General features: G+C 40.0%; 1 protein-coding gene across 3 annotated transcripts in view; it reads right to left on the bottom strand.

Annotated features, from left to right (window-relative positions):
• DIP2B (disco interacting protein 2 homolog B) overlaps window positions 1-27717 on the bottom strand; it is a 194891-nt gene that overhangs the window by 13868 nt on the left and 153306 nt on the right. For all 3 annotated transcript variants that reach the window (XM_031462583.2, XM_031462586.2, XM_031462584.2), the window contains 13 exons: window positions 27510-27649; window positions 26736-26872; window positions 23556-23636; window positions 21261-21388; window positions 19398-19512; window positions 16013-16214; window positions 10702-10811; window positions 10467-10547; window positions 7053-7176; window positions 5599-5720; window positions 4259-4370; window positions 2084-2193; window positions 1469-1599 (listed from right to left, as the gene is read on the bottom strand). In XM_031462583.2, the coding sequence (XP_031318443.2) occupies window positions 1469-1599; window positions 2084-2193; window positions 4259-4370; window positions 5599-5720; window positions 7053-7176; window positions 10467-10547; window positions 10702-10811; window positions 16013-16214; window positions 19398-19512; window positions 21261-21388; window positions 23556-23636; window positions 26736-26872; window positions 27510-27649 (1593 nt within the window). The remainder of the gene's footprint in view (window positions 1-1468; window positions 1600-2083; window positions 2194-4258; window positions 4371-5598; window positions 5721-7052; window positions 7177-10466; window positions 10548-10701; window positions 10812-16012; window positions 16215-19397; window positions 19513-21260; window positions 21389-23555; window positions 23637-26735; window positions 26873-27509; window positions 27650-27717) is intronic.

The following is a 27717-nucleotide window of genomic DNA, read 5'->3' as shown; positions in this document are numbered from 1 at the left end:
ACATAGGAAGGTCTAAGAATCAGTCTCATTCCTACTGAACTCACAAGACACAGTAACTATAAAGCAGGCTATAGAAGGTGCAGCAACTAAGACGGAAATAAAGGACATCAAGATCACAGAATAAAGAGCAAGTTGTTCAAACTGGGAACACAGAGGGGGGAGTGTTTCACTGAGTGGGTAACACTTGAGCTGAGGCTTGAACGAGTAGGAATTTGATGGTGGCCGGAGGAAGTGAGGATGTGGTGAGGGCACTCCAGGCAGAGAACAGCATATGCAAAGGGACAGAGATATAAAATTACATGGTGTGTTTAATGTCGTCAGAAACAGTATTCCAGGGTGAAATACTAGAGCACAGGATGCCTGGGGGAGTGGGGAGAAGTGAGGTCAGAAGGGTCGGTACCAAACTGTGAACTATATTACATGAAGGACTTTAGCATTTACTCAGCAGACAGTCCCTACAGCTTTAAGTTGAGGCAAAGCTGGCTACAAGGAGGAGGGACTGGAGATATGAGTCACTGAAGGCTGAGAGACAGCAGAGGCTGCAACAGCACAGGCGCAAGAGGATGAGGGCTTGAACCCCGACAGGCCAGCCAGGACAAGATGGAAGGGATGGCAGAGTCCCATATCATATGTACTCTCTCCAGCCATGAATCCTCAACTTCCTGAACCTTGAGTACAGATCACAATCACTGGGAGCCCAGGAATCCTGTATTTAAAAAAAATACTGGACTTGTGGTCTTCACTTCTGGAGATTTAGGTTAGTAAGTCTAAGGAAGGCCCATTAATTTTTTCTAATAGACCCCTAAGTGACTTTTATGTACAGACAGGTTTAGAAACAACTGAGCCCAAGGATATGACACTTAATGGCCCGTGAGACATAAAAGACACAGAGTGAAGATAACGTGGGTCCCTAGGTGGACAATGCCATCTTAAGAAGGATGGTGACAGAAGGCATCTGTGAAGCATTCACAGAGATGCCCACCAAGGAGGCAACAATACAGGTCTGAGATGAGGTCCCCAGGGAGGACAGTGGAAGGAGGTGGGATCTGCTATCCCACAGGAAAGAATCCAGCCAGGACCCACATGCTACTTTCCAGCCACAAGCTGTCGCCCATCTCATTACATTCCTTCCTGCCAAGCCTAGCAGTGCATTCTAGCTGGGACAGCATGACATTTCACCCAAGTGTCATCCTTCTGCTTGGCTCTGCTTCTAAAATGAGGATTACAGGATGGAGCAAAGAAGAGGTAGTAAGATCACTGCCCTTTTGTATGAGGCAAAAAGCTAACAGAAAAGAGGGGATACAGACCAAATCAAATGAACATCAAAGATATATTAGGTGCATAAATTCTGGAAACATCAGCATTTTACTGAAACTTTACCAAATTAAGGGAGCAAAGGGAAGGATGAGATGGTCATAGCCCCAAAGATATTCCCATGCATTCTGTTTCTTTGCATTTCCATTCCTACCTGCAGAGACACCAGAGTGCAAAGCCAAGTCCACAGTAAGGGTCAAGGCAGATGGCGATCTGCCGAGAAGAATACAACTCACACTGGAGCTTGATGGCTCTGCAGAGAGCATTGACTGCAGAGTGGGACATCTGGAAGGTAAGGAACAGGATGGAACTGGTATCCCACAGGCAGAAAAAACAGCTCTAATGCTAGTTCTGAGAAGCTTCGTTTTCCCCAAACTCCTCACAGTGATGTATATTTTTTACTACTTCAAAATGCCTAGTCTAAGTCTAACTGAAAGTAACATATTTGTTTATTTGTCAATATTGAGGTTTAGGAAATATGAATCTCTGACTTCATACTGGCTTTCACTGTAGCTCCTACTGTCTGTTAGCTTCTACGCTAGGTTCAGAACACTGCATAACACAAATTCCTTGGGATAACTTATTCCGGAAGAGCCAATGCTTTTATTTAAATATAGCAGAGGCCCTTGATCCTCCGCCTACTGGTCTCTGCTATAACCAGTTGGCCTCTACATCTGAAGTCCCTGGGGCAGTGGTCATCTCTATTTTTTGCAGACCTGGCATTTTACCAGCATCTAGTGAGAGAGTAAATATACCCCGACTACTCTACCTTCACTCCCGTAAGCATGCCAGTTGTGGAGACACTGAAATCGAGATATGCCAGCATCTCAGGAGTGGGCGGTTTATACAGCTGAGGTAACTTTTTCCTGGGTAAATCATCTGCAAGGAAAAGAAAAACCCGACGTCAACCAGACACACTGGAACTCAAAAATCATTGCTCTTCCACCGGTCTTCTGTGACTCTGCTTTGCCCAAATTTAGCTTCTGGGGTTTGCTAAAGCTCAGGCTTCTCATATTTAACCAACCAGATCACATGTCACTCCTAGAAGTGGGCTGGGGTTGAGGGCACCACTAGACAGTGTAAACAAGGAAAGCTACATCAGGTAGGTGTATTTACTGGAATACAGTAAATCAGTGAGGGGTAATATAACAGCAGTGGAAAACACAGGCTGAAGTGTTCAAATCCCAGCTCTGCTATTTATCAGCAATGTCACCTTGGTGTCATTTAACATCTTTGTGTCTGTTTCCTTATCTCTAAAATGCTAATAACACCTGCCCTCACAGAATTATGAGGAAGTTAACTCACATAAAGCACTTTAAAACAACTTAAGCAGCTTTACTTGTTGTTATGCTGGTTTCAAGTTAAAGTTCATTATTTACAGTGTAGAACATGTTACTGTAATTATGAACTGCTTTAAAAGTTGGACAGTTTTTCTCCAAGTTAACATGACAGATTTTAAGGATGATAATCTGGGAACTGTTTTCCTTTGCTCTTTTAGGATGCCTCTCTTCCCCCCAAATTTGCTTTATAAGTACGTCAAATCCAAGGATATCAAGGATGTCTCCAACCCCAACCATGACTCCTCGATGGCTCCTTTGGCTTTCCAGGTCAAGAAGTAATTCTGACATTGACTTTCAAACCTCTGTACCATTGGGTGCCCGTCTCTGGTAAAACCAAAGACTTATCTATCACCTTCAACTCATCTTTGTGTAAGGAAGGGCCACTCAAATGCCTAAAAAAGCCCTTTCTGTTGTCTGTGATTTCAGGTCTTCTTGAAAAGTGACTGAGTCCAGTAACCACAGAAGGCCTCTCTACATCATTAACACCAACACAATCCATTTGTGGTATATATTATAAAGGACTTTGCTTATGTCCTTAAGTAACAAATGTAAAAAAATCTAGTTTGGCATCTGGCACACAATAACCATAAATACACATCATCCCTGCTTTCAAATCCATATAAATGTTCCTGAGGTGGACACCATGTGACACTCACTAAAAACTGGTAGGGAGGAAATTAAAGGTTAAGAGGCTGCAAATGGAGCCAAACTGACTGGGTTTGAATTTCAATTCTGCTACTTACTTAGCCTCCTTAGCCTCAGTTTTCTTATCTGTAAAATGAGGATAAAACTAGCACCTATCTAATAGGGTGGGTATGAGGACAAAATTAGGTAATACACGTTAGATGACTGGCACATGGTAAGGGCTCAATAAAAAGCTGGACGTTACTATTATGATTATGTGCTGGTGTATTACATTATGTCATTTAATCTTTCCAACCCATGAAGCAGTTACACGTAACAGAGGACCAGGATTTACACCTTGTCTGCCTGACTCCAAAACCCACACTCTTCCCTCTACCAGACAGCCCTGTGTCTTCTCCCCTTCTGCAGTAATGAAAACCATCTAAAATTCATACACTTTATAGTTTTCAAAGTATTTTCACAGTATGTTGCTTTAAATATGTGCATCTGGCAAGGGTAGGCAGTGTTTCAGGAAAGGGCAATCTCAGACAAGGTTATACAGAAAGTAAGTACTGAGGCTTGAATTAGAACCAGGTCTTCTGACTGCTAGTCCAGTGCTGTCTCTACCAGATCTGGAAGTCAAGGATCGGAGCTTCTCAATATTTTATAAGGTTCCACATGTATACGGTCAGCTCTGGCATAAAAACCTAACCACAGTTTGGGGATGCCAAGAGTAACAGCAAGACACTTTCTGTCTCAAGGGTTCTAGCATATTGTGATCTGCTTCTCTGTGTCTGGTTGTTGCAGTATCCTGTCCTGGTAACTCCAGCTGAGCAGATATTAAGTTCTGCTTTTGTCTTAGCAGATGGAGTGGCTGCAACATAAGAGCTGTGTAAACACCTCTGGCATGAGAATCAAGGAAGCCTCAGGGAGTGAATGTTCTTGCTCCCTCAGTGGCTCTGGAGAGATCTCCCTTTCACCTGTGTCAATGATCATTGGCCAGGTTTTCACATCCACAGCTGCTGCCGCCTCTCGGGACCTCAGTAACCTCATTAGGGTCTGCGTGGTGAGAATGCAGGCTGCTTTGCTGACCTAGAAAACAAATGGACAAAAATAAGCACCAGGACGTTTAGCCCAAGTATAGCACCACAGGCTTGGCACATCACCCTGGGACAGGGCAGTACCAGCTTTTCAAAGAACACACACAGGACAATGGAGGTCAGTGTCTCCCCTCACATTTGTCCTGAAAATGTGACACTGAAGTAGAATGATGGACTTGTTCACAACACAATTTATTGTTTACCACAGCAATTCTCAAATACTCCACAGTTAAAATCTCAGTGTGGATCACCAAATCTCTTGATTTCAGGAAGATGGTAACAAAATAAAAACATGGATTTTGTAGTGCTCACGGAATGAGAGGTGTCAGAGGATCATCTCTGAGGGAGTTAGTGTTTGCAACAGTCCAGGGAATGGGGAAACACACTGGACATAGAACATATGTTGAACTTGAGGGACTCTGTGCTCTCGCAGAAACTAAGCTCTCCACACCCTGCACGTGGAAACACAAAGTTCCCTCACAAACTGTGTCAGTGGAAGGAAGCTCCCTGTCCTGCTGCTCCGGCCTACTGTGCAGTATACAACAAGGGCGTTTTGCTGAATAGAACTTTGTAATAAAATCATCTGTGGTGAACCGGCTTTTATACTGCAGGCTCCAGCTGCTGACAAAGCACCAGTTCTTAGAGAAACAAATGTTACATAAATGGGAATTTTGTAACCCTTTGCTCTAAAGTACATTAGGATGCAATGCAGTACAGATTTATCTTACTTTCTCCAATTCTCATATCCTGCAGAAACTTCTATCACCTCCAGAGCAAGATTCGGATAGCTTTTAATATTATACCAAGTGAATTTTTAAAACGAACCAAAATAAAAGTGACCTGACACTGGAGAGAATTCAGTTTGGCATATAAAATCACCTTGCTTACTGTGCAGGAAAAATATTAAAACATTTTTTTAAGAAGAAGGGAAAAAAAAACAGGTTTTATGGAGAATTACTAATGACAGCTTCAGTTTCTTAATGTTCACGATAAAAATATAAGCCCGTATTTCACCAACTGCTTTCCCACATTCCTTCACTGAAAAATGCTGGTCATTTTGGTCAGATTTTAAAAAAAAAGAAAAAAAAAAAAGGAGGTAGTTTTCAGGAGATAGGTTTGACTTCCTGACTCAACCAAACTAGAAAATTGGTAAAGATCTTTAGTTGTCTGACTGTGGATTTTACGAGATGAGGACAAGGCAAGATACAGCCGGTACTTACATCAACAATCATGCGGACGGTGGGCAATGTGGCCGTAAGGTTCTGAGCGTGAGGAGGCCGGACGGTCACAGGTATGCACCCCGCATACAGGCAGCCATAGAACGCAGCGATTAACTCGATGCCTGCAAGACACAGCCACTTAGCGGCCTTGTGTCACTGAGAAACCAAAAGGTAGATTTTCCAAAACCACTTTATTAAATCATGTGCCAGATGGATCAGGCCATAATTTAACAGAGACGTTACCAAAAGAAATTTTTTAAATTAAGAAATTGAAAGTAAAGAAGGAAGCATATAAAACAGCTTAAAACAAAACAAAACAAAAACACAGAGAGAAGCCAAGAGTAAATAAGAAAGGAAATCAGAAGTAAAGACAACACCTGAAAGATACCCAAGGAAGGTACTTTGACATCATTATTTGATATTACATAGGAGAAACAACTGCAGAAATTAGGGCTGCTTCCTTCGGGAAATGTGAGACTAGGGGAAGGAGAGATGAGGAACACCTGAGCTTTCTTTAAATGTTCAGAAGGTGAAGGTCACTATGTGAAGAGCAGTGAGTCGCCTAAGATGTCACTTGCACTCCAGTGGGTGCAAGTTTTAGGGAGAAAAAGGGTCGGTTGACAGGTCCACTGTCAGGACCTGGAGAGGGGCCTCCTCGGGAGGTGCTCTGCTCCATCACCAGGTGGGTAATGGGCAGGTGGAAGACAACCCCCCAGGAATAAAGTTGGAGGATTTCCTGTACCAGAGCACCGTCTAAGAAATCTTAGTATCAATGTAAATAAAATAGCATAGTAAGAATCACAGAGTAAAATGAGGTTAAGGGGATAAAAGACCACAGAAGGCTGGATCCATGAGTGTGTTAGGTGGTAGAAAAATAAAGAAAGGTACAACTCAAACATTTCACCTAAAATTTTGAATAGTTACACCAAACTGTCATTCAATAATTCTGAGTCCCTCTTGCTGTAAGGAGAAGGTTGCTAAATTAAACTAGAACATCGAAGATGAATGCAGTCATAATCATGCGACACTAAGCACCAGTTATGATGTGGAGAATGTGAAGTCAGAGTTCACGGACGACATGCTTTGGGAAATGGTCCCATTCCCGAACATTCCTAGAAATAATTGTCTCTTTTGAGTGTTTCCAAAAGTCAAGAAATCTTCATTCATTCATTCAGTGTTTACCATCATGCCAGGCACTGAGCTAACAGTGGAAATACAAGAGTAAACCACAGATTCAGTGGCAGCAGAGCCCTGGCACTGCACAACTCTGGGGGTGGGGGGCGAAAGTTGGGGAGGGGGGAGGATGGTCCACCCCCTGATGAGCCTATGTGCATGGTATTCAGAATTGGGACACGCACAGCCCATGTGGTCATGTATGGCGGCCCTGAGCTCCTGTCCTCCTAAAATTTGTAGGCTAGTAATGAGCTTGTCTAGTCTACCGATCCAACACGTACCAGGTGGATAGAGCAACACCACGTTGTCTCCTGCATTCAGATGTCCCTTATCACCAAGAACTGCCGCAATCCTCTCTGCTCGCTTATGAAGCTGAAGGCAGCTGGCTGTGCACACTGTAGTTCCCTTGAAATAGAAGTATAAGCAAGTCGAAGTTCAGTAAGGAAGTAAAACAGTAACAAATGCAGCCAATTTGACAGTGTATGAAAGGCTTGTGCCTTGGTAGATTATCTTTTGCAAGTTACCAAATTCAGTGAGAACTCCCAAGCACCAAAAGATACGTGTGGTATTTTCTTTTCCAAGGTTTGAAGGTACTTAGGGAACAGCAACATTAACTTAAATCAAACATAGGTATTTACAGTCTTATTTAAGGTAGCCTTAAGAATACATAGGAATTTTTTATTTAAATGAAGAAATAAGAGCAGAGGGAAAATAAAGAAATAAAAGCAGGATGAGGGCAGGAGGGAGGTCAGGACGCTGGTCTGTGGTCAAGTACATTTGCTGTGTATAAAACACAAGTTTGGCTCGGAGCAGCAAAGATGTAAACAAAAACAGTAACAAGGAAACAGAGCCCATTAGCTAACAATAAAAGATTAACAGATTAGAAGATGGCCAACTATTCAGGGTCCTGAGAATAATTTCTCCTTCGGGTCTTCATAAGTATCCTTATTGTTAATTCAAGTTTCCCTAAGCTTGGCTTTTTGAGCCCCTGTTCTTTTGTAAGTATAACACACAAATGAGAAAATGCATGAGATACAAATGTGCAGCTTGATTATAAAAATTATAAAACAAGCAGCTGTGTAAGAACCAGCAGGACATGAAAAAGACCACTGCCAGCAGCACAAAAGCACCCCAACAGGTGCTCCCACCAGCCCTCACCTTCCCTCCAGAGGGAACAACTACCGTGACTTCTTAATACTGATGGCTGATTCTTTTTTCTTTATATTTTTACCACCAATGAAATATTTGATGTTCAAAGAACAGCACTGTACACGTGTATTTTTGCTTTTTAAAATTTGTTTTCTTTTGTTTTGTTTTTTGGGGGGGTAATTAGGTTTATTTACGTATTTTTAATGGAGGTACCGGGGACTGAACCCAGGACCTTGGCACGCTACTAAGCATGTGCTCTACCACCAGTCTATTCCCACCCTGCCTCATACATACGTGTTTTTGAGCTTTGCTTTTCTCTCAACATTCTGTTAAGAGTCATCTATGCTGTAGCGCCTAGGTATATATAGCTCATTAGATTTTATTGCTGAATAGGATTTAATTATATGAACATGATAATTTATTCATCCATTCTACTACTGATGGACAATCCATTCCCATACATGTATCCTAGTGCACAAACGTACGCATTTTGGTCAGGTGTAGACCTAGAAGTGGAACTGCTGGGTCATGGGGTATGCCTACTTTCAACTTGACCAGATAAAACCGAATTGTTATTTGTCTATCATGCCAGTACCACACTATCTTAATTACTGTAACTTTGTAACTCAAAAAAACTCACCATAAAAGCAAGTTTACTGAGCTGTTAAAAATAACTTTAAAATTTTATTAATATAAAGTAGTACCTGTTCAATACAGAAAACATGGAAAATATGGATGAGTGGCTACAAGTAAGACACAAACACTATTAAACATCTGGGTGTATATTTTCCTGGCTTTTAAAAAATGGAAAAATCTACATATTACATATAAATTCACACACAATATTAAAATTAAAAAAAAGGTATACTATACCAGAGGCTTGGTAGTCCACTGGCTAAGAATGTGGGCTTGAAGCCAGTCTGGGTTCAAAGGAAGGGGCTAATTTCCTAGTCCTACCACTTAAGGCCCTGTGACCTCAGGTATGTGATTTTATGTCTCTGTGCCTCCATTTCCTCAACCTTAAAATGAACTGTGAAATATAAAGCACCCAGAACAGGGTCTTCAGTAACTACTCAATTATTATTAAAGTTTTATGTCCTATTCTTCCCACTTCCACACTATGAATATTTTCTGGGTCATCAACTATTCTTCTATAACATTGTTTTGAATGACTGCATAGTACTTCATCATGTTTACATGCCATAATTTAGTCAGCCAATTTATCTACTACTGGACATTAAGCTTATAAAACTGAAATGAATAATATTCCTTTGGCTAAAATCAGGGTTAAATTCATAAGGCCATTTCTTACAATAGCCTTCTTTTTGGTCCATGGTATGGCAGCAAACTCAACTTAGCAAGGACCGTTTCCTGGGCATGAGGGAGCAATGCCATATGGTTCCTAAGCTGTCTGGTGATCTGGGCTAATCCAGGGTAAAATGTTAGAATATGCAGAAAAATAAATAGACTACATGTCCTTTAGTCATCCATATATATATATTATTTCTGTAACCAAGAAGCAAATTTAAGCTTATGTTCATTATCAAATAATTTGGAGTTTGACTTTATGGGGCCATAACTTTAACTGTAGCCAACCTTGGGAGTGGAGTGGGGAACAAACTGGACTGACATCTTCTGACTAAAATGGAAGGACCCAAGTCAATCCACGGGCTCAAAGAGAAGCCCATTTCATGTAGAGGTCGAAGAAGGAAGTCCTAAAGTTTTCTCCCATAGAGCAATGTTTCTTAAGATTTTTAAAGACTTATCACTAAGATGCACAGCATTTTTGCCTCAAGTTCTATCACTGCATAAATTCTCAAAGTTGTGTGAGTGTGTGTATCAATTTCAGAACCTAGGGGGCTGGGGCAGAAGGGGGCAATTTGGGTAAGCCCCTAAGAGATTCTGACAGGCCCTCTAGTCTTCCCCTGCTGGTGAGAAATACTGTTCTATGCTATGGTTATAGTACTTGTAGCTTCTGACTCAGCCACTAAAACAAACAAATCTCAAAAGACTCCCACAGAATGCATAACTTAAAAAATACAATATTCTGGTGCACCATCCATTAGGAAGCAGTAGTTAAATGGACTATTGAATAATTTGCTTTTTATGTTAGCAATAATCATTTATGTATCATTTAAGTATGTACTAAAAATAACTCTGGTTTTTAAAATGTTGATCTAAAGTCATTTTATTTCTAGTGGAAATAAAAGAATTAAAAGTCACATTGGGTAAAAAAATTACATGACAATGCATTCTGTACTTCTGGAGATCTATGTAATTACATACCGTCCCTACTGTTCCTATCAGAACTGAATAAAGATGACTTGATTGTAACAAAAGAAGAGACATTATTGAATAACATTCCAGGTTTCATTTCAACCTTGAAGTGATTGTATAATTTATCCTCATAATTCAAAACAAGGAGAAAGCAATAAATCCTTCCTCAGAATTGACAACAGAAATTTTCTGATGAAAGAAAGAAATCAAGAGTGCCTAAGAGACTCACAATATCCAGCTGATTAGATATAGAATTGAATTTTTAATACCTTGGCATTTAACAGCATGAAGAGTACATGGTCAGGAGTTGCCTGGGCTCGCCACTGTAAAATCTCTGCCAGAAATTGGTGCTGAGATCATAAAGCAAAAAAAAAAAAAAAAAAAAAAAGAATCAGGGTTAGCAACTTTTAAAAAGCTAGACAGTGCATCTCTCCCGTCTGTTATCTGAAGTGTAGGTTCTGTCCTTGACTTGCTTATAAAAATCAACACTTCTGGAACACTTACCTTCCTCACTAAATCATTTTCTTCAATTTGCCCAAGGTCCCTTCCTGCAGCTTGTGCAATGCGTTTTCCTGCAACCAGGTTCCCAACCATCACAGAAGCAGGGCCTACACCTGTAAGTAAAAGCCAAAATCAACTCTCTGGAGATGGTGATTCAAGCTACATACCTCCTCTCCCCTTAAGCATTTCCAGACTGACTAAAGCAGGTTCAAACACTAATTCAACAATACTGACTGAGCATCCTTCCAGGCACTGGGGCACAGTAGCAAACAAGACACAGAGCTTGCATTCTGGCAGGGAAAGGCAACAAATAAACACATACTCAAATAAATTATGTCAGGTAGCAGGAAGTGACAGAGAGAAGGAAAATAGGACCACAGGAGAGATGAGGTTTTGGGACAGGGGGTAGCAGGACTGGGTATAGGGAAGTTTCCACTCTGAGGAGGTGGCAGTTGGTTGCATGGGGTTCCTACTGATAAACAATTTCATCTGCCCCAATCATGGATAAAACCCTAATAGCAGGTTTAACAATAATGAATATCTGGTCTGAAAAGAAACCTTCCATCTATGAGGACTCAGCATGAGCTCATCAGGAATATCAGAAGGGCTTTATTTTAATGTGTAATGAAATCCAGATTGTGGGACATTCTATGAGACAACTGGCCTGGACTCTTCAAAAAGTCTTTTGAAGACTTCTGCTAGAGAAGGGCATACAGTAACACTCAGAACGGTGGTATCCTTATTTCCTTTCCTACCCGTTGTTCTTTCCCAACTTTTACCACTATGAAACACACACATACACATACACATACACACACTCCCCTTCCTTTAGGGAGCTGTCTAGTGGTTTTCAAAAACGTCACATTGGTCCTACATTACAAATGTTATGGGATTTGGTCGTTCTCACTCCTTGCTTTTATTTCTATGTTGATGTATCAATAATGCAGTGAAGACTAAAGTCAGATATTCCTGTGGAAATTACCTACTTTTTTAATCAGTTTCATGTAACTTACAGTTAGTTTTCAGCTGCTTTGGGTGGTTTCACAGTCTATTTAATATTCTTATGCTTCTTTGCCTAGATTTACTTTCACCCAAAGAACTGGGTGAAATAGCGTGGACTTGAAGATAGTTAACATAACTCTGAATGACCAGATCTTCAGTGAAAATTTATCTTAGATTTTAAGAGACAGTATTCTCTGAGTTCATATTTCTGAGTGAATCAGCTTTCTAGAACTATATAAGGGAGAAGAGGAAAATAATTTTTTCTCTAAGCAAAATGAAATCCTTTCATATTTTCTGTTTTGTATCAACGTTCTGACTTCTGCCTTGTGTTCACAAATGATCATTCAGCTCAATTGGAGCTATCATTATTCTCAAATAATTTTGTGTGTGCATGTGGCATGTCAACCTGTAACTACCAAAAAGTTGAAAATATGATTTTCATACAAACACATGAAGACCATTTCTTCTCATTAATGCTGTAATCAGCAGGATGGAAAGTTGATTCAGAAGATGATTGTTAGAACAAGGGTTGCATAGGCAATGGAAAAAAGAATGTGGATGTCAGATTCAAAGATGAGATATAAAACTAGTTAATGTTCTACAGGGCAATGAAACCCTTACCTCTGAGTTATGTTTTCTATCAGAAAATAATGATTTGCATCTCTGCCAGACAAAAGTCTAGAAGTTAACGTGCAACTTCACAGAATATAGGCCTTAATTTACAGTAAGTATTAAGTCAATCAACGGCACATTCCTTATATATAGACAATTAAATAATCTTTGGGTGGGCCTGTCAAACAATGTTCTAATCTACTATGTCTCTAAGAGAACATGCTGCCCTACCTTTGCCTGACTTCCAAGTTTGGTTCATTTTTCTTAATAAACTATGTCTGGTCAGTACCAAAACCAAACAACACCTAGAAAGACAGCAGGAAATGCTGGCTTATTAGATAGGACAGTTTGATGCAAGCAGCAGAAATCCATTTAGGCTAACTTAAGTTTAGAAGGAATTTACTGGAAAGATTATAGGGTAACTTAACACTGTATGCCTTTCTTGATGGTCACTTAAAGATGAAAACTCCAGTGTATCAAACTAAGAAGATGGCTAAAACATATCAAAACTTAATGCCAGCTGAGTTTCGAATAATGCTGATGTCATGCTTAGATTGTTATTAACCAATGCTTATTGCCAAAATCTGTTGATCATGAATGTACTGAAATGGGTGGAACAAAAACACTTAAATCACAGAATCACTTTAAAGTATTTAGAGAAGCGGGGTAAAGAATATAAGGGTATTCTTTCACTATTTGGCAACTTTTCTGTAAGTGAAATGATCTCAAAATGAAAAATTTTAAAAAAACAAACAAAACCCTAAAGGGCAAAGTACTCCAACACTACGCTGAATGGTTTTCATCTACAATGTGTCTGTCCATTGAAATTTTAAGTATGATAGGCAAAATTCTTTCCCAAGAGACTACATAATCAGTTACATATATATCATGTTGGAGACAGCCTTTTTACTAAGGCAGGGACCCAGAGTGTATGTGACTGTGTACACTGTCCAATCCTGGACTCACACTGTAAAGTTAATAAAGGCATGAGATTTTAAAAAGTGAATTTTTCAGACTAATTTAAAAGGACAAAAATAATTCAGCAGTAATTTTGTGAGATCCTCCTGTGTGCACTTCTTGAATCTATGGGTCAAAGGAAATGAAAGATTACGGAAAGCAGTAACATCTAGGAGGCTAACTGTAGACACTGCAGTACCTGTAAATATGTCTTATTTTCCCCACAAAATTCTGCAAATTTCTAGTGGCAAAGACTAGTCATCAGTCCCAGTTATCTATTCTTCTTTTCCTTAAAAACACAACCCCCATTTTTCAGCTAGACAAATGCCTAGAATAAAGACTATATTCTTTAGTATGGGAGAATAATAGGTAAAAGGAAGTGATAGTGCAATTTCTAGAAAATATGTTTAAAGAGGTAGGGTACTCCCTTCCCTGTCTTTTTCTCCCGCCTGCTAACTGGAATGCAGAATTGATGGCTGGAGGTCAGGGGCTCTGAGGCAGTATGTTAAGGCTGGCTGTGGCAGATCATTTTACTTTCTTACAAGTCTTCTTTGCTCTGATTACATGAGAGGAGTATATCCCTCTCTGCTCCACTGACTCTGGGCATGGTCTGACTTATTTTGGACAATGAAACGTTAGGAAACATGAAACAAACAGAAGCTTTAAATATGCTTGTGTGGCTTGGCTTGCCTTCTTGCTTTTGCCATCTGCCTTGAGGAAAATATGGCCCAGGTAGCTACTGGTGCCATGATGAGGCGACACATGGAACAGTTCTGAACCCAACCTACAGCCTGGAGCCACGCCAAGGCCCGCTGATCCCCACCACGTTCAGCAGATCTACACTCCACGAATGAAAAATAAGTGCTTCTTATCTTGAACCACCCAGTTTTAGGGTTATTTGTTATACAGCATTTGTACAGCAATAGTTAACAGATAGCAATGCCAGCGCAAAAAGGTAGGAAGCTGGAACCACAGTGATTGCGGATCCGCCATCCTAGCCCTGGACTTCTAGATCCAGATTTCTTCTACCTGAGAAAGAAATCAACCTGTCTTTTGTTTAAGCAGCTGTTATGTTTTTCTGAAACCTGCAGCCAAAATCAGTCCTAACACAGCCCCATTCTTTACACATAGCTTAATAGGCATCTCAGTGAGATTTTTGTCACTGGGCTGCCTGACACTTTCTATCTTCCTTTTCCTCTGCTTTCCTTTCTTCCTTCCTATATACCCAACCCCACGCTCCTGTATTCTTTTTAAACACCAACCTATCATGCTATCCCCACATCATTTCTGCTCCATCCACGCCATGATTTTCAAACTGCTTTGGTCCGAACCATATGCATACCACTCAGATTTCAGCAGACAATCACAACAGATAGCAAAAATACAGAATCCAAACCTAATGCTTTCATCAGACAGGTGGATGCTATGCTGATGGGGGTTTAGGACTAAGTCTTTTTTACACGTTTTATCATTTAGTAAAAATGCCTGAAACCTGGCTAACAAAAGCAATGTTTTAGGCATCTACCACATCTCTAAGTAGCATCTTTTAAGTATCTACTGACACAGAAGTTTTGTTAAAGGGATCCTAGATTAAATGTTATTTAAAATAGGATTTTACTTATATGAGAAATAAATATATGACTTCAGTATAACAGAATTTGAGATGGAGAAGGATTTGTATGTTTTACATGTCTGTCAGATACTTAGGCAGGTAATATGAAGATACTTCTTTTTAAATATTTCTTGACTAGTAATGTACAAATTTAATTCTAACTGCCCCTTTAGAATATTAGTCTCCATAAACTCTTATTTCCACGAGCAGAAACTGATGAATATCACATATACTTTAGCTCTATACACACTGTTACTAAGATGAGGTTAGTTGGTGAGTTGAAAACAACATCTAGATAAACAACTGTGATATGATCTTCAGCCACCAGACCACTGACGTAATTACTACAAAGTAGAGTATATTAACATTTTAATATCCTAATAAAAATATCCTAGAGTCAGAGGCTTACCTTATATTTTATTATACATCATATTTACCTTTCAGCAAAAGCGGTCTTACAGAAACATAACTAAATGCCCCACTTCCTTTTGCATTCCTAATCTTCCCACTTTTATCTTCTTTTCCCAACACATTTGGAGGCTAATGTACAAAGTGTGCATGTGTGTGTGTGAGTGTGTGTATGTGTGAGAGTATGTGTATGTGTGTGTATATGTGTATATGTGTGTGAGTGTGTGTGTATGTGGTAGCTACATGATCTGTAAAGACCACATTTTGGCTTTTGTGTGTTTCCAGGCAAACAAGAAACTAGGAGGCTCTCATTAACTTCTCAATTAAAATGGGAAAAGCATCAATAAAACTTAATGATTTCATGTTGGACTGAACAGACATTTTAACATGACTGACCATCAATTACTCCTGCCTTTCGTCTCCTACTCAGCCTTATAACCTAGGTCTGTTCAGAAATGAGGCAAAAAGATGAAATTGAGTATTTGTTTTTTTTTTCTCTAGAGGCACCCTACTGAGAATTACTCAGAAGGGGGAGTCAACAGTAAACCTGGAGAAGCTATTTTCCAAAATCTCAATCTTCTCTGCTTTTCGTCAGCTGATACTATTCTCATGTTACTCATTAATCTTTGTAAAGTCTAACTCTAGAGAAAAGAATCATGCTGAAAGAAACCAGTTTCTTAAAGTTACAATTTTAATGTCACGACTTCAAAGCCAGCACCTTACCTGGTTGCTTTTGCCGGGGTTTTGGCAGATTGGTCACGCATGTATGTGGGCACATGAGGATATTGCAAGGATGCAGTGATCCCTCCAGAAACAGCTGTTTTGTCTGAGATATATGGATCCCTCCCAATGGAGTTTTGGGCAATGTATTGGCAGGCACCAGAGCAAGACAATAAACCCCCACTTGATGAATGCTATCGATTGCCTAGAAAAATACAAAATATAGAAATAAAACATTCAGTGAGATTAATTTTATAACATTTGGCATCCGTCTAACATAATCCATTATTCTATTCTAGGCTTTTTCTTTATCCATTCTAGGTCTAGACTCTGGTAGAGTATTAAGATCTCACATCTAAAGGTACCTAGTTCTTCCAGAGATGGCACAGGGGTGAGATACCATCTAAATGGACAGAGGTGGATACTGGTTCACAAGCCTCAATATGTTCTCTCTTGAGTGATAATGTCCAAAAACCTAGAAATTTGTTTTAGTTCTTTTAACATTTTAGCTTTCCAACATGGCTCAATTAAACAGAGGCCGTCTTTTTATTATAAACACACAGAAGCTCTGTAAGTAAGCCCTTGTTTAAGTGGTTCTCCAGGTTACCAGGATTCTCCTCTGCAAAACATCTGAGGCCCACCGCACACTGAGCCCTGGAGGCCACCAGCTCCCGGGGCACCCCTGCTCCCAGCCGCCCACCTGCGCGCTCACTGAGCGTCAGCTCTGCCTGCTTCCACATCTTTCCACCAGCTATTCTTGTTATTGTGCTCCTATTATTTAATTAACTATTATGTCAACTGATAAAATATGAATGCAAAACAAGAGAAAGAGCTAAGCTTTGGAAAGACTCATTAGAGGTGAGTTCCTAAAAAAACTACTGTTGGTAAGAATGGGCAAGTTAATTCTAAAAGGTAATAAGGATTACGTATTCTAGTTTCTAATACTCACGTTCTAGTCTAACTTAAAGGAAATGAAACCAGAAACCAAAGACAATGAGTTTGGATGAGTTAATAGAAGCAAGTTGACCTGGAACTCAAATTGGTGTACTCACACTCACACTACTCTATATTAAGTGAAGGCACATTTATATGTTCTGTGTTAAAATTTAATACTTGAAGAATTTCTCATTTTTATGGTTTTCTGCGCCCACCACCTTTTAAAACCAACTGACCAACTACCAATACCAGTTCCAAACACAGCAGTTACGCAGGTTCTTTTGTATTACCCACAAGTCTTACTGAAAAGGAGATAACAACCTGAGAAGAAGAATGGACCAGAAGTCATAAAAGATGGACAAGGCCTTTCATTAAAATGACTTAAAAAGGCAAAGGAATAAACTTGAAAAGCACATTCCTCAGACTCTCCTACTGACCAGCAGAAACAGCTGGGAAAACGGGAAGTCTGGAAGAGTCCCTAAGTCTCTGGTAACTTAGAAAATACAAGAAGTCAGCAAATGCACTACGAGTAGCCTGGGTTCCCCACTGAAAACATCCATCTGGTAAGTCGCCTACTGACCAACTTCCTTAGAAGGTGCTGAGTTAGGTGTTTAGTTTATATCAGACACAGACCTGGAATGAAAAAACCTCTGGGCTCCAAACTACCAGAGCAGATGGTGTTCTTACTGTTCTCCTAGGCATCCAATGCCCCGAGCTGAGAAGCTACAGAGGAAATAATGCCCTCTTATTTCATGCCCAGATCACCCCAAATGACTTTAACAGGGATTTGGGTTAGGGAGTTAGCACTGTATTTAATTCCTATAGTTGGTTTCCAGGGAAAAATAACAAATATCTTGGGGAATTTGCTTCCTGTAACAGGAAAAAAATGCATAATTCACCGCAAGATCCTACCACTACTCCCCAAAGTTCTTTCTGGATGAAATAAGCAGTTTGTTTGAAAATATGAATAAACATTCTCTTTGCAGGTATGATTCGTAGTCATCTTTCCCAGATCACCCAATCCCCCCTTCTTCGTAGTTTCTTCTATCTAGTTCAGCTTCAGTAGATTTTTTTCTTTTCTCTGATTTTCCACTACCAACAGCTTGTGCTATACCAGCTGATAATTGAGAACCACAGACCTTGCGGATAGGAAGAGATCTTAAAAGTCACCTAGTGCTATCACTCACCTCATGCTTGCACCGTTTCCACAACACTACTACTGGCTGGCAGTAAAGAAATCCAAATGCCCCAAGCAGACAAGTTATATATGAGCACCAAGCAGACAAGTCATTGACGCTGGGAACACTGTCAACACACAGAAGTTGCTATGGCAAGGATAGTCCATGCTTTCTTTGGACCATTTATTTATCCAACAAATATTTACTGAGCCTACTCTGATGATGTGCTGGCCTGATGCTGTCTGATTCTGGGGGCTGAGCAGGGAACAAGAGAGACAAAGTCTTGGCCTTCATGAGGCTTATATTACAGTGGATGCAGAAAACAATAAATATAAACACATATATGCTGATAAATACTAGTTAGAAAAATACAGAAGAGTGAGGTGACAGAGTGGAAGGGAATGTTACTTAAGATAGATGGGCCTCTCTATAAACTCCTCACTGGAGATTAGGCATATGATTATTCTATTTTATGTTAAACATAATCGCCATCATCTTTTACTGAATGCAGGCACTAAATATTTCAATTCATTATCTAATTACCATCAATTAATTCTTTCAACAGCTCTGTAATATAGATAATTTTATCCCCACTTTACAGATTAGGAACTACACTCAGTGATGTTAAGTAACTTGCCTAAAGCACTTATGTGGTAGGGAGTGGAGCTGGGGTTCACGGTATGATTCTAAATGAACACCAGGCTCTTTTCATCATTTTAGCCTGCTCTCTCTAGAAACATACCCCTTACACTAAGCCCAACTCTTCCTCCTCCATTAGTGGTTTATTTCACCTAGATCTCTAACTCCACAGCAAAGCTCCCGCCAAGTAAGAGCAAGGTCTTATACCTCCCTGGATCCTCTGCACTTTAGGCACCACTTAAAGCATGTAATAAGACTGCAACTGTTGACATGGGGACTGATTACTGTCAAAGGTGTGTTCCACATTTGGACAGTTAAAATGTTCGTAAGCAGTAAATGCTCAGGCACAAAAAAATGAAAGAACTTGCTGCGCCAAGTCAATTCAACTGTTTTTGGCAACCTGACCAGAAAAATACTATGTGGGCCACCAGGAGGCCTGGTATTAGTTATCTAATTTTGCTAACAGTACCCAGAATACGTGAGTAGTGACTGGAAGGAAAAAAATAAGGTGGTGTAAGTGGTCCATTGAAGAAAAATTCAGCAAATATTTATTGGGTGCTAGCCAATAAATATTGGCTGCTGCCACCTCTGACGACAACGCCGACTGCCCCAACAAAGACCCCAGGTGTGCTCACCTGCAGCACACGGCTCATCCACTGGAAACTATCTTCCTCGGAAGCGTCGGGTCTTTGTTCCGCAACCACCACGATGCGCTCATCATAAAATACAGACACAGAAAACACAGCAATTCTAAGAGAGACAGATCAAACACATCAGGACTCCCTTCACAACCAGTCCTATTTGCTTTGCTCAGTTGGAATTACAGAGAGGAGACATCCCCACCACAGTGCCCAGGAATGAGTAGTTTAGAAAAGAAAATGTCACAATCATTACCATCAAAACGAGGACTCAAAAAACATGTATTAAGCACCACTGTAGTGAATGTTGGGACGTAGCAATAAATAAGACAGTCCCTGTCTTCGTGGAGCTTGCGTGTCAGAGACAGAACAAACAAATAAATGTAAAATAATGTCATGTGGTAATATACACTAGGGGAAACCAAGGCGGGGGGCGCAGCGGTGTGCGGGGGGCGTGCTATGAAGGCGGGGTGGCTGGGGAGCGCCTCCCTGAGGAGCGGACACTGGAGCAGAGACCTGAATGAGGTGAGGACGCGAGCCGCGCGAAGATCTGGAGGAAGAGGTTTCCGGGCAGAAGGAACGGAAAGCGAAAAGGTTCTGAGGTAGGAACGAGCTTGGCAGGTTTGAGGAACAGCAAGAAGGCCAGTGTGCCTGGAGCAGAGTGGTGAAGCAGAGAGTGGTGGGGAGAGGTCAGACCCAGCCCGGGTGCTCACCGCGGACCTGGTCGGCCGGGGGTGGGGGATGTTCTGAGTGAGGTCTCCGCTCGAACGTCCCCTTACTGGTGAGGCATTCCCAGACCACCCCACACAGACCCGCAGGCACCCCCCCCCCCCCACCCTGTGTGTCATACCTGCACGGCGCTCCTCACCAGCTCACCTGTTACCTAGTTCCCTACGTGGTTACCTTCTGTTCCCCCAGTGAGAATGTGGGCTTCCCCAGGGCAGACACCTGGCCTGTTTTGTTCACTGCCACCCCTGAGCATCTAGAACAGTGGCAAGCAGTTGGCACCCAATAAATATTTGCTGAATGAATGTATGAAATAATGGGAAGTCAATGGAGAGCTGAGTGTGCCAGCAAGCCGGGCCATCTCCCTCCCTTCCTGCCTTCCATCCACATATATTAACTGAACACCTACCTACTGTGTTCCAGGGGCTGTGCTGAGTGCTGGGGATATAACTGCACCCTGTAGAGTTTACATCTCTTAGGAAGTCACACCATTATAAAAAACCACACCTTTCAGGAACTGGTTCTCTAACTAGTTTCATTAATTTTTCTAATTTCTTCCAAAACTAAGGTACACCAAGATTGCTTTAAAGATATATATCCATGATTGTAAACTACTAACATCAGTGACTCAAATATATATCAAATACCTTTTCTTGAATTAATAAGCAAAGAAAAAAGGGTATCTAACTGACTTCATTCATGGAATTTGAAATTTGCGCTTATGTACTATGTCAATCTCTGCATTAAAATGGTATAATAATTTAGTTAAGAGTCAAGTAAGAGAAGCAACTCTTAGATGCAAAACTCCTACAGAGTAGCATCTATCCCAGTTAGACTGACTGGGACTACTTCTGTATTGAAGGGATGTAGGAGATTCAAGGCTTTAGAATCTCCTTAGTCCTCAGGATTCAACAAACAGTAATTAAAAACTGAAGTACAGGATATTATCTTATTCCTCTCAATTATAGCTAAAGAACCAGACATTTTATGATAAATCTTCAAAGCCCAGGTTGGCTATGCTTAACCAAAACAACCTTATCACTTGGAAAGAGAATCTACAGAAAACAAATCACCCAATAACGGTATCTTAAGATTCCACTGCAAGTGCGAATATCTGAATTTCATACTACTCACCTTCCTCTGTACACAGTCTTTATTGATTCAACAGCCAATCCAGTAGCAACAATGTCATCAGCATTATGTCTTCGACCGCTAACCATCAGTAACCCATCCATTTTTCCAACCACAAACACCAAGCTGCCCTGCAAGGTAACAATGATTTACATAATTTAAATAGTAAAAAAGACATTTTACCTCTAGCCTTGAAATAAATGTCATCAAAAACGTAAGAAAGAAAACAATACCATATTTTATAGATTCTAAGTGTTTGACATTTCAACATCTCAGAAATCAGTGGCATCTCTCAGTTAATGGGGCCTTAACAGTTCATAAGAAGGGATTCCATTCATATTCATTCTTAGGGAGGAATTTTATAAGAAAGCAGCTAGGATGCCACATGAGCCCAGTTTATCTTCCCAGCCACGATTATGTATTAGTTCATCTTCTATAGTTATTTATAGGATGGATGCAGAAAGCTGGTAGGTCATTTAACACTGGAATCAGGAAAAGATTAAAACAGTTTTAATGTAGGAATGAATGTCTCAGATTTATAAGGGTAATGTTTCCATCTGGCAAGATTAAAGTTAATGAAGAAAGGTCTAAGGAACATTATAGAGGCCTCTTCTTTTTAATAAAATAACTGAGCTACAGGAAAGTCTGCTGTCAATGCCCTAAAAGCATCACTGTAAAAATAATTCTATTATTTATTATTTCATATAATTATTATCAATAATTCTCCCAGACTCATTTGCAATAAGTTAACTTTTCCCATTTGTTACAGAATTCCTAAATTTCTCGGACCATTTGCATATATTCAGTTATCCAGTAGTCATCTCTGTTTGAATGTCACTCATGGATTTACTAAGCACAATGGAGTGCCATACAACGACTGGGCTATGTAAGCAAGACATAACCTCTAGTCTCAGGGAGCTACTGTCATCCCAGAAGACAGAAGAGAACCAGCCATTTCCAACAGTCTGGAAAGTGCTATGGTGGAAGTAAATAAAGACAACAAGACAGTCACTGCTAGTCCCTCAATGTCCCTGCATTTCTTTCATAGTAACAAAATTTCTAGCTGGGCAAGACTGACCAAAATAAAGACTGCATTTCAGTCTCCCTTGCAGCTATGTGTAGCCATGTGACTAGTTCAGAAGACCGAGATATAAGCAGAAGGGTTGGCTCAGCAGCTCCAGGGACTCTTCCTTAAGGGGACAATTTTTTTTTAAGTTTTATTTATGTATTTTTAATTTTGGGGGTAGGTAATTAGGTTTATATATTTTTATTTATTTATTCTTTAATGGAGGTACTGGGGATTGAACCCAGGGCCTCATGCACGCTAAGCATGTACTCTACCACTAAGCTATACTCTCCACCCTCAAGAGAATAATGTTAAGGGCTGTGCCCTGTCCTCTATCCTGCTTCCTGGAATGCAGATGTGATGGCTAAAGCTACATTGTGGGGCTCAATAGTGGAATGGAGCTGGGGCTTTGAGAATTTCTCGGTGTTGAGTGAAGAAGTCAAGACAGTAGCTGTAGATGTCTCTTTCTAGGAGAGCAATTCTCTTAGGGGAATGCTGTCACTCCCACAACCAGCCATAAATGGTGGGGAAGAAATAAAATAAAATCAGATCTTTTCTTATATAACTTGAACTGTTAAGAGGAGGAGAGTAAGAAGGTAATTAGACATGGATGGAGGTGTGTGGGCTCAACTATGATAATGGATGCCTATTAGTTACAAAACAAAATCCAAACCTCCCATTATGTCATGCAAAGCGCTTCATGCTCTGGCTCTCTGCCTTCCTTATTGGCTCATGAAACTAACTGCGAACTCTCTGACAATAGGTTTTGCATCCTAATTCTCTCTGTAAACCTAGTGCCTGTAAATACCATATGCTGAAAAACATATTGTTTTCATTCAAAGAATTTTCTGTTACACATGGTGTAGTACTAATAATCTGTGTGAAAGCGCTTTTTGCGTTATTTATTATGGTTTCCCTTTGCCACTGAAAGTAACTTATTTCTAACTCTTCTAACTTATTTGAAACATTTTAATCAAATCAAAGCAAGGTAGCAAGAATAAATGAAAAGAGTTTTGAAAATAAAAAATAATATCTTAATCTGATGGAATAAAATGAATTTGGGTAACGGAAGTAATAAACATTAACTAACTTTAGACACTTTTACAGGAACTGCTCTAAACATAAGTTAAGTGGCCGTGTAACACTCTTGGACCGATAAGAATTTGTTCTGTGAGCTAAACTGCAAATAATTGGAACAGATGCACCAAAACAAACATGAAACCATCACTTACCGGCCCTACAAAGCCCAGCAATCCTGACCGGATGAATGGGACATCCCCAACAGGGGAGCCTGCAGAATTCACTGGAATCACCTTAAAAGACAGAAGGAAGAAAGTAAAAATCTTAGCTTTTTAAAGAAGACTTTTAAATACATGCTTGTTGAAAATTAAAATTATATAAATGGTGAATCCAGTAATCCCACCCCCTTAGGAGATAACAAGTATAACTTGCTGTTTATCTCTCCGGACTTTTTTAGATTCATGTATTAACATAAGAATTTTTTTTAAAAAAAGGATCATATTACACATACTGTTTTGCAACTTGCTTTTTTCACATATTCTGTATTATATATACATAATATATGTATTTCACATAATGTATGTATTTCACATAATGTATGTATTTTGGATACCTTTATTATAAGCTGGTAACAGTCAATCTAGCTCCCTTTGTACAGGAGTCCTATAATAAACCATCACATGGGGGATGGCGTAATATAGCCCTTGGAATAAGATGTAGGTTCAATTTCTGGCTCCGCCACTCACTAGTAATGTGGACTTTGGGCAGGTTTCCTGGACTTCTCTAAACCTCAGTTTCTTTGGTCATAAATTGGAACTCCCAGTGCCTCTCATTTTGCTTTAAAGAATATAAACAGATTTGCAGACATAAACTCATGGCCTGGACCAGATCAGTACTCAGGAAACCATCAGAGTTAGTACTATTAGAATGTAACCAGTCTTTCTGGCTAGATAGGTCATTCTAATTTTTCACTATTACAAACAGTGCTTTACTGAATACTATTGTACATATTTCTGTGCATTTATACAAAAGGCATGAGTCTTTTCCATTTTAACAGGCTGTTGTACAAAATTACTATAGCAATTTACACTCCAGCAATGCTGTATTAGAATATTTTTCCTAGACTCTGGCTAGTATTATATGTTATCAGTTTTTCTAAACTTTGCCAATCTGGTAGACAAAAAAAGGTACCCTGCTATTATTTTAATTGTATTTCTTTATTACTAATATGGATGAATCTCTTTTCCTTTGTTTCCTGGCCATTTGTATTTCTTTTGTGAATAGTCTATCCATGTGTCCTGTCTATTTTTTTCTATTTGATTGCAGTTTTCCCTTTAATTTTTAAGATTTCTGTTTTTATATAGGGAACAATTATAAGAAAAGGTAACATCTATTAAATACTGATCATGTGCCACACAGAGGTGTAAATATTGTCCAGTTAATCCTTAAGAAAACTGTATGAAACAGAATGAATACTTTCATTCTACAGATGAGAAAGTAAGGCACAGAGAGTTTCATTTGCCTCATATCAAATAGCTGGCTAGTAAGGGATGAAGATGGAAAATTAGCTCTCTGTGTTGATATGTGCTACAAAGTTTTCCTCACCAGGAGCTTATTTTTAAAATACACTTTTATTTTCTGACCAGTCATTACTTGGTCTTTAGTCCTAGTGAAATGTTAACCACATTGGAAAATTCTCTCCAGGTTTAAATATAAAAATTCAGTGAGAAAAATATTAGAAACTTTAATTTGCAAAACCAAAGCAGTAGAGTTTTCTCCTTTTTTGGTTAGGATTTTTACTCTACTTCACTATCATTAAATTTATACTGCAGATTTCAAAATTTCTTCATCACTATGGACCTAGCAATTCAGTATTAAATCTGAGAATTTTGGCTAGGCAGTTGCTCTCCCAGGAAAGGCCATGTAATAAAATACTACTAGCATCATCAAACCCTGCTCGAGGATGTTGTTCATCGTAAGGAAAATGCAATGAAGAAAAACTCAGACATTGGAAACATATGTAGTCCAAGCATTCAAAGGTAAGAGAAATAAGGTGAGATTTAAATTAGTAAAATGAATATACATTCAACAGAGGTAATTAGTCCCCTGTGAAAGTAAACCAGAGGGATGGCAGTAAACATATGCCTTAAGAGTTTATGAATGTCCACTGCTATCAAAGGGAACTGGTCACAACCTTTGAAGCCAGGCCAGGAATGGAGTAGTGATGATGAAGATGATGGTAACAATAGACACTTTATAATTTATATTATACCATCTTAGGCTGTGTAAACAGATGATGGACAGCCCAGGAGTTCTTAACCTTTTTCAGCCCCCACACCATTCATGTAGATAACACTCTCCCGCTATTTACACCTATTATTATATAACTACATGCACTGATTTTCAAATCGGATGGTAGACAGACATGCTCTGCCATACCAAGACTGAGAACCACCAGTCTAGATTATAGGAAAGGAAAGCTCAAAGAACTGAAAACAGGCAGAGGTCATATGAGCCCTGTCTAGTGTGAAGGGGACATGGCCCGTACACTGGAGTCTTCCATTCCCTAAAAAGTACCCTGAGGCAGGTTAACCCCAATTATGACACACAGACAATTAATTATGCCTGCTCTGATTTCCAGGCTCACTAGACAAACTTTCGTTATAATTCAGCTTCACATGCAGAACTGCCTGCAGGAAAATGATGTGCTACTTCCACTGGAATATGAGCTATCTGAGGAGTTTTGTTTGTTTTCCTGATGTATACCACGTGCATCTAGAATAGTGCCAGACACACAGACGGTACTCAACAAATATTTCTCTGACTGAAAGACTGAATAATGGAAGCAATCTGCCCCCGTGACAGGATCGGCTTTCAGGTTCAGTAGGGAGCTGGCATTCTGGTTTACATCAATCTTTACAAGCTGGGCTAGCTCGAGCCAACTCCTGAGAGGCAGACCCATCCTCACTGCTCTCTCAGAATTAAATCCTGGGGTTTATGCAGCCCAAACCATGGCACATGCACCAGAGTGAATTTTGGGGCAGCCTCTTAAACTCTTTATATATTTAACAGATAAACCACAGCATTTCCTGTGTGCCAGGTGCTGGTCTGAGCACTTTATCAACATTAACTCACTTAGTTCTCTCAACAGTCCTGAGGTAGACGCTATGATTCCTCACAGTTTCAAGAGAAGGAAACTACGGCACAGAGAGGTTAAGCAACTTGCCAGAGGTCAGTGAATGAGTGGCAGGGACAGGGCTGGAACCAGTGGTCTGGCTCTGAGCACACAATTGAGCGCTACACCGTGGTACTTCCCATCAGCTGACGCAGCTGCCCTAGGGACCCCCTGACCTCACCCAACATTTTCCCCATGAACCTGTAACACTGTGTACCTCAAATGTATTTTTTGTCACACCAGCAAGCCCGAAGTACATCATCCCTCCTGTTCTGGAGCTGACACAGATTTCTCCAATTTCATCCGTTCTGCAGAGTTGGGGAGGTCCATCGGGTCTCACAATACACATCATCCCTAGTGTACAGAAAAGTGCAGTCAAGGGACAGTCTGGAAAACCTTCACAAAAACAGCTTCGTCCTTATGAACCCAGGAAACTCGTGCATTTACTGAGTGGCATTAAGAAAGAATGCCAAACAGGAAGGATAAGAAAAGATCTGATACTACATAAGTATATCTGAAATTTCCATCTTTTAGCTCTGATAATAAACAAATAATTTTCTAAATTCAGCAAATAAAACATACAATAGATGCAGACTGGAGGTTTTAAAGACAGTGACTCATTGAAGTTCAAAGAAACAGATTAACTTAATTTACCCTTCCCTAGATCAAACTCAAACATGCACAAGAAGCAGTGTACTCTAACTTTCTGCCTGCCCCAATGTTTTGGCAATTACAGTGAAAACCAGACAATTTTAGGGTCACTCAGTACTTAGCTTTCCATGTGAACAACTGTAACTGAAGCATTCACAATTAAATCCTACAATTCTGCTGGAAGGTAGGTATAACTAGAATCACCTAACTATTAGAGAGGCTTTGAAAAATTAAGTGACTAAGTATTAAATTTTGGTTTTGGATCTCATATTTTATCAGGCTCTACTCTCTCTAAAGACAAATCTTTATGACAAACTGAATGGAGTTCCTGAGAACTCACCCCCGGGCATTACATGTCCCACATCCTGGACCGTCAGTGCTGAATTTTTATCTTCAGTATTGACCCGTATTACCCCATAGCTCAATCCATTCATGGAGAGAATGGCTCTTCCTGGCAAAGGGGCCCCTGGAACTCCAGGTCTGAAAACAAAATAAACTCATCAAATTTGGCAAATTAAATGTTATTAAGATAAAAGTATGAGTATGTA

This window comes from Camelus dromedarius, chromosome 11 (genome assembly GCF_036321535.1).
Source record: "Camelus dromedarius isolate mCamDro1 chromosome 11, mCamDro1.pat, whole genome shotgun sequence".
In the NCBI taxonomy this organism is placed as follows: Eukaryota; Metazoa; Chordata; class Mammalia; order Artiodactyla; family Camelidae; genus Camelus; species Camelus dromedarius.
This window is presented reverse-complemented; position numbering and strand designations above follow the sequence as displayed.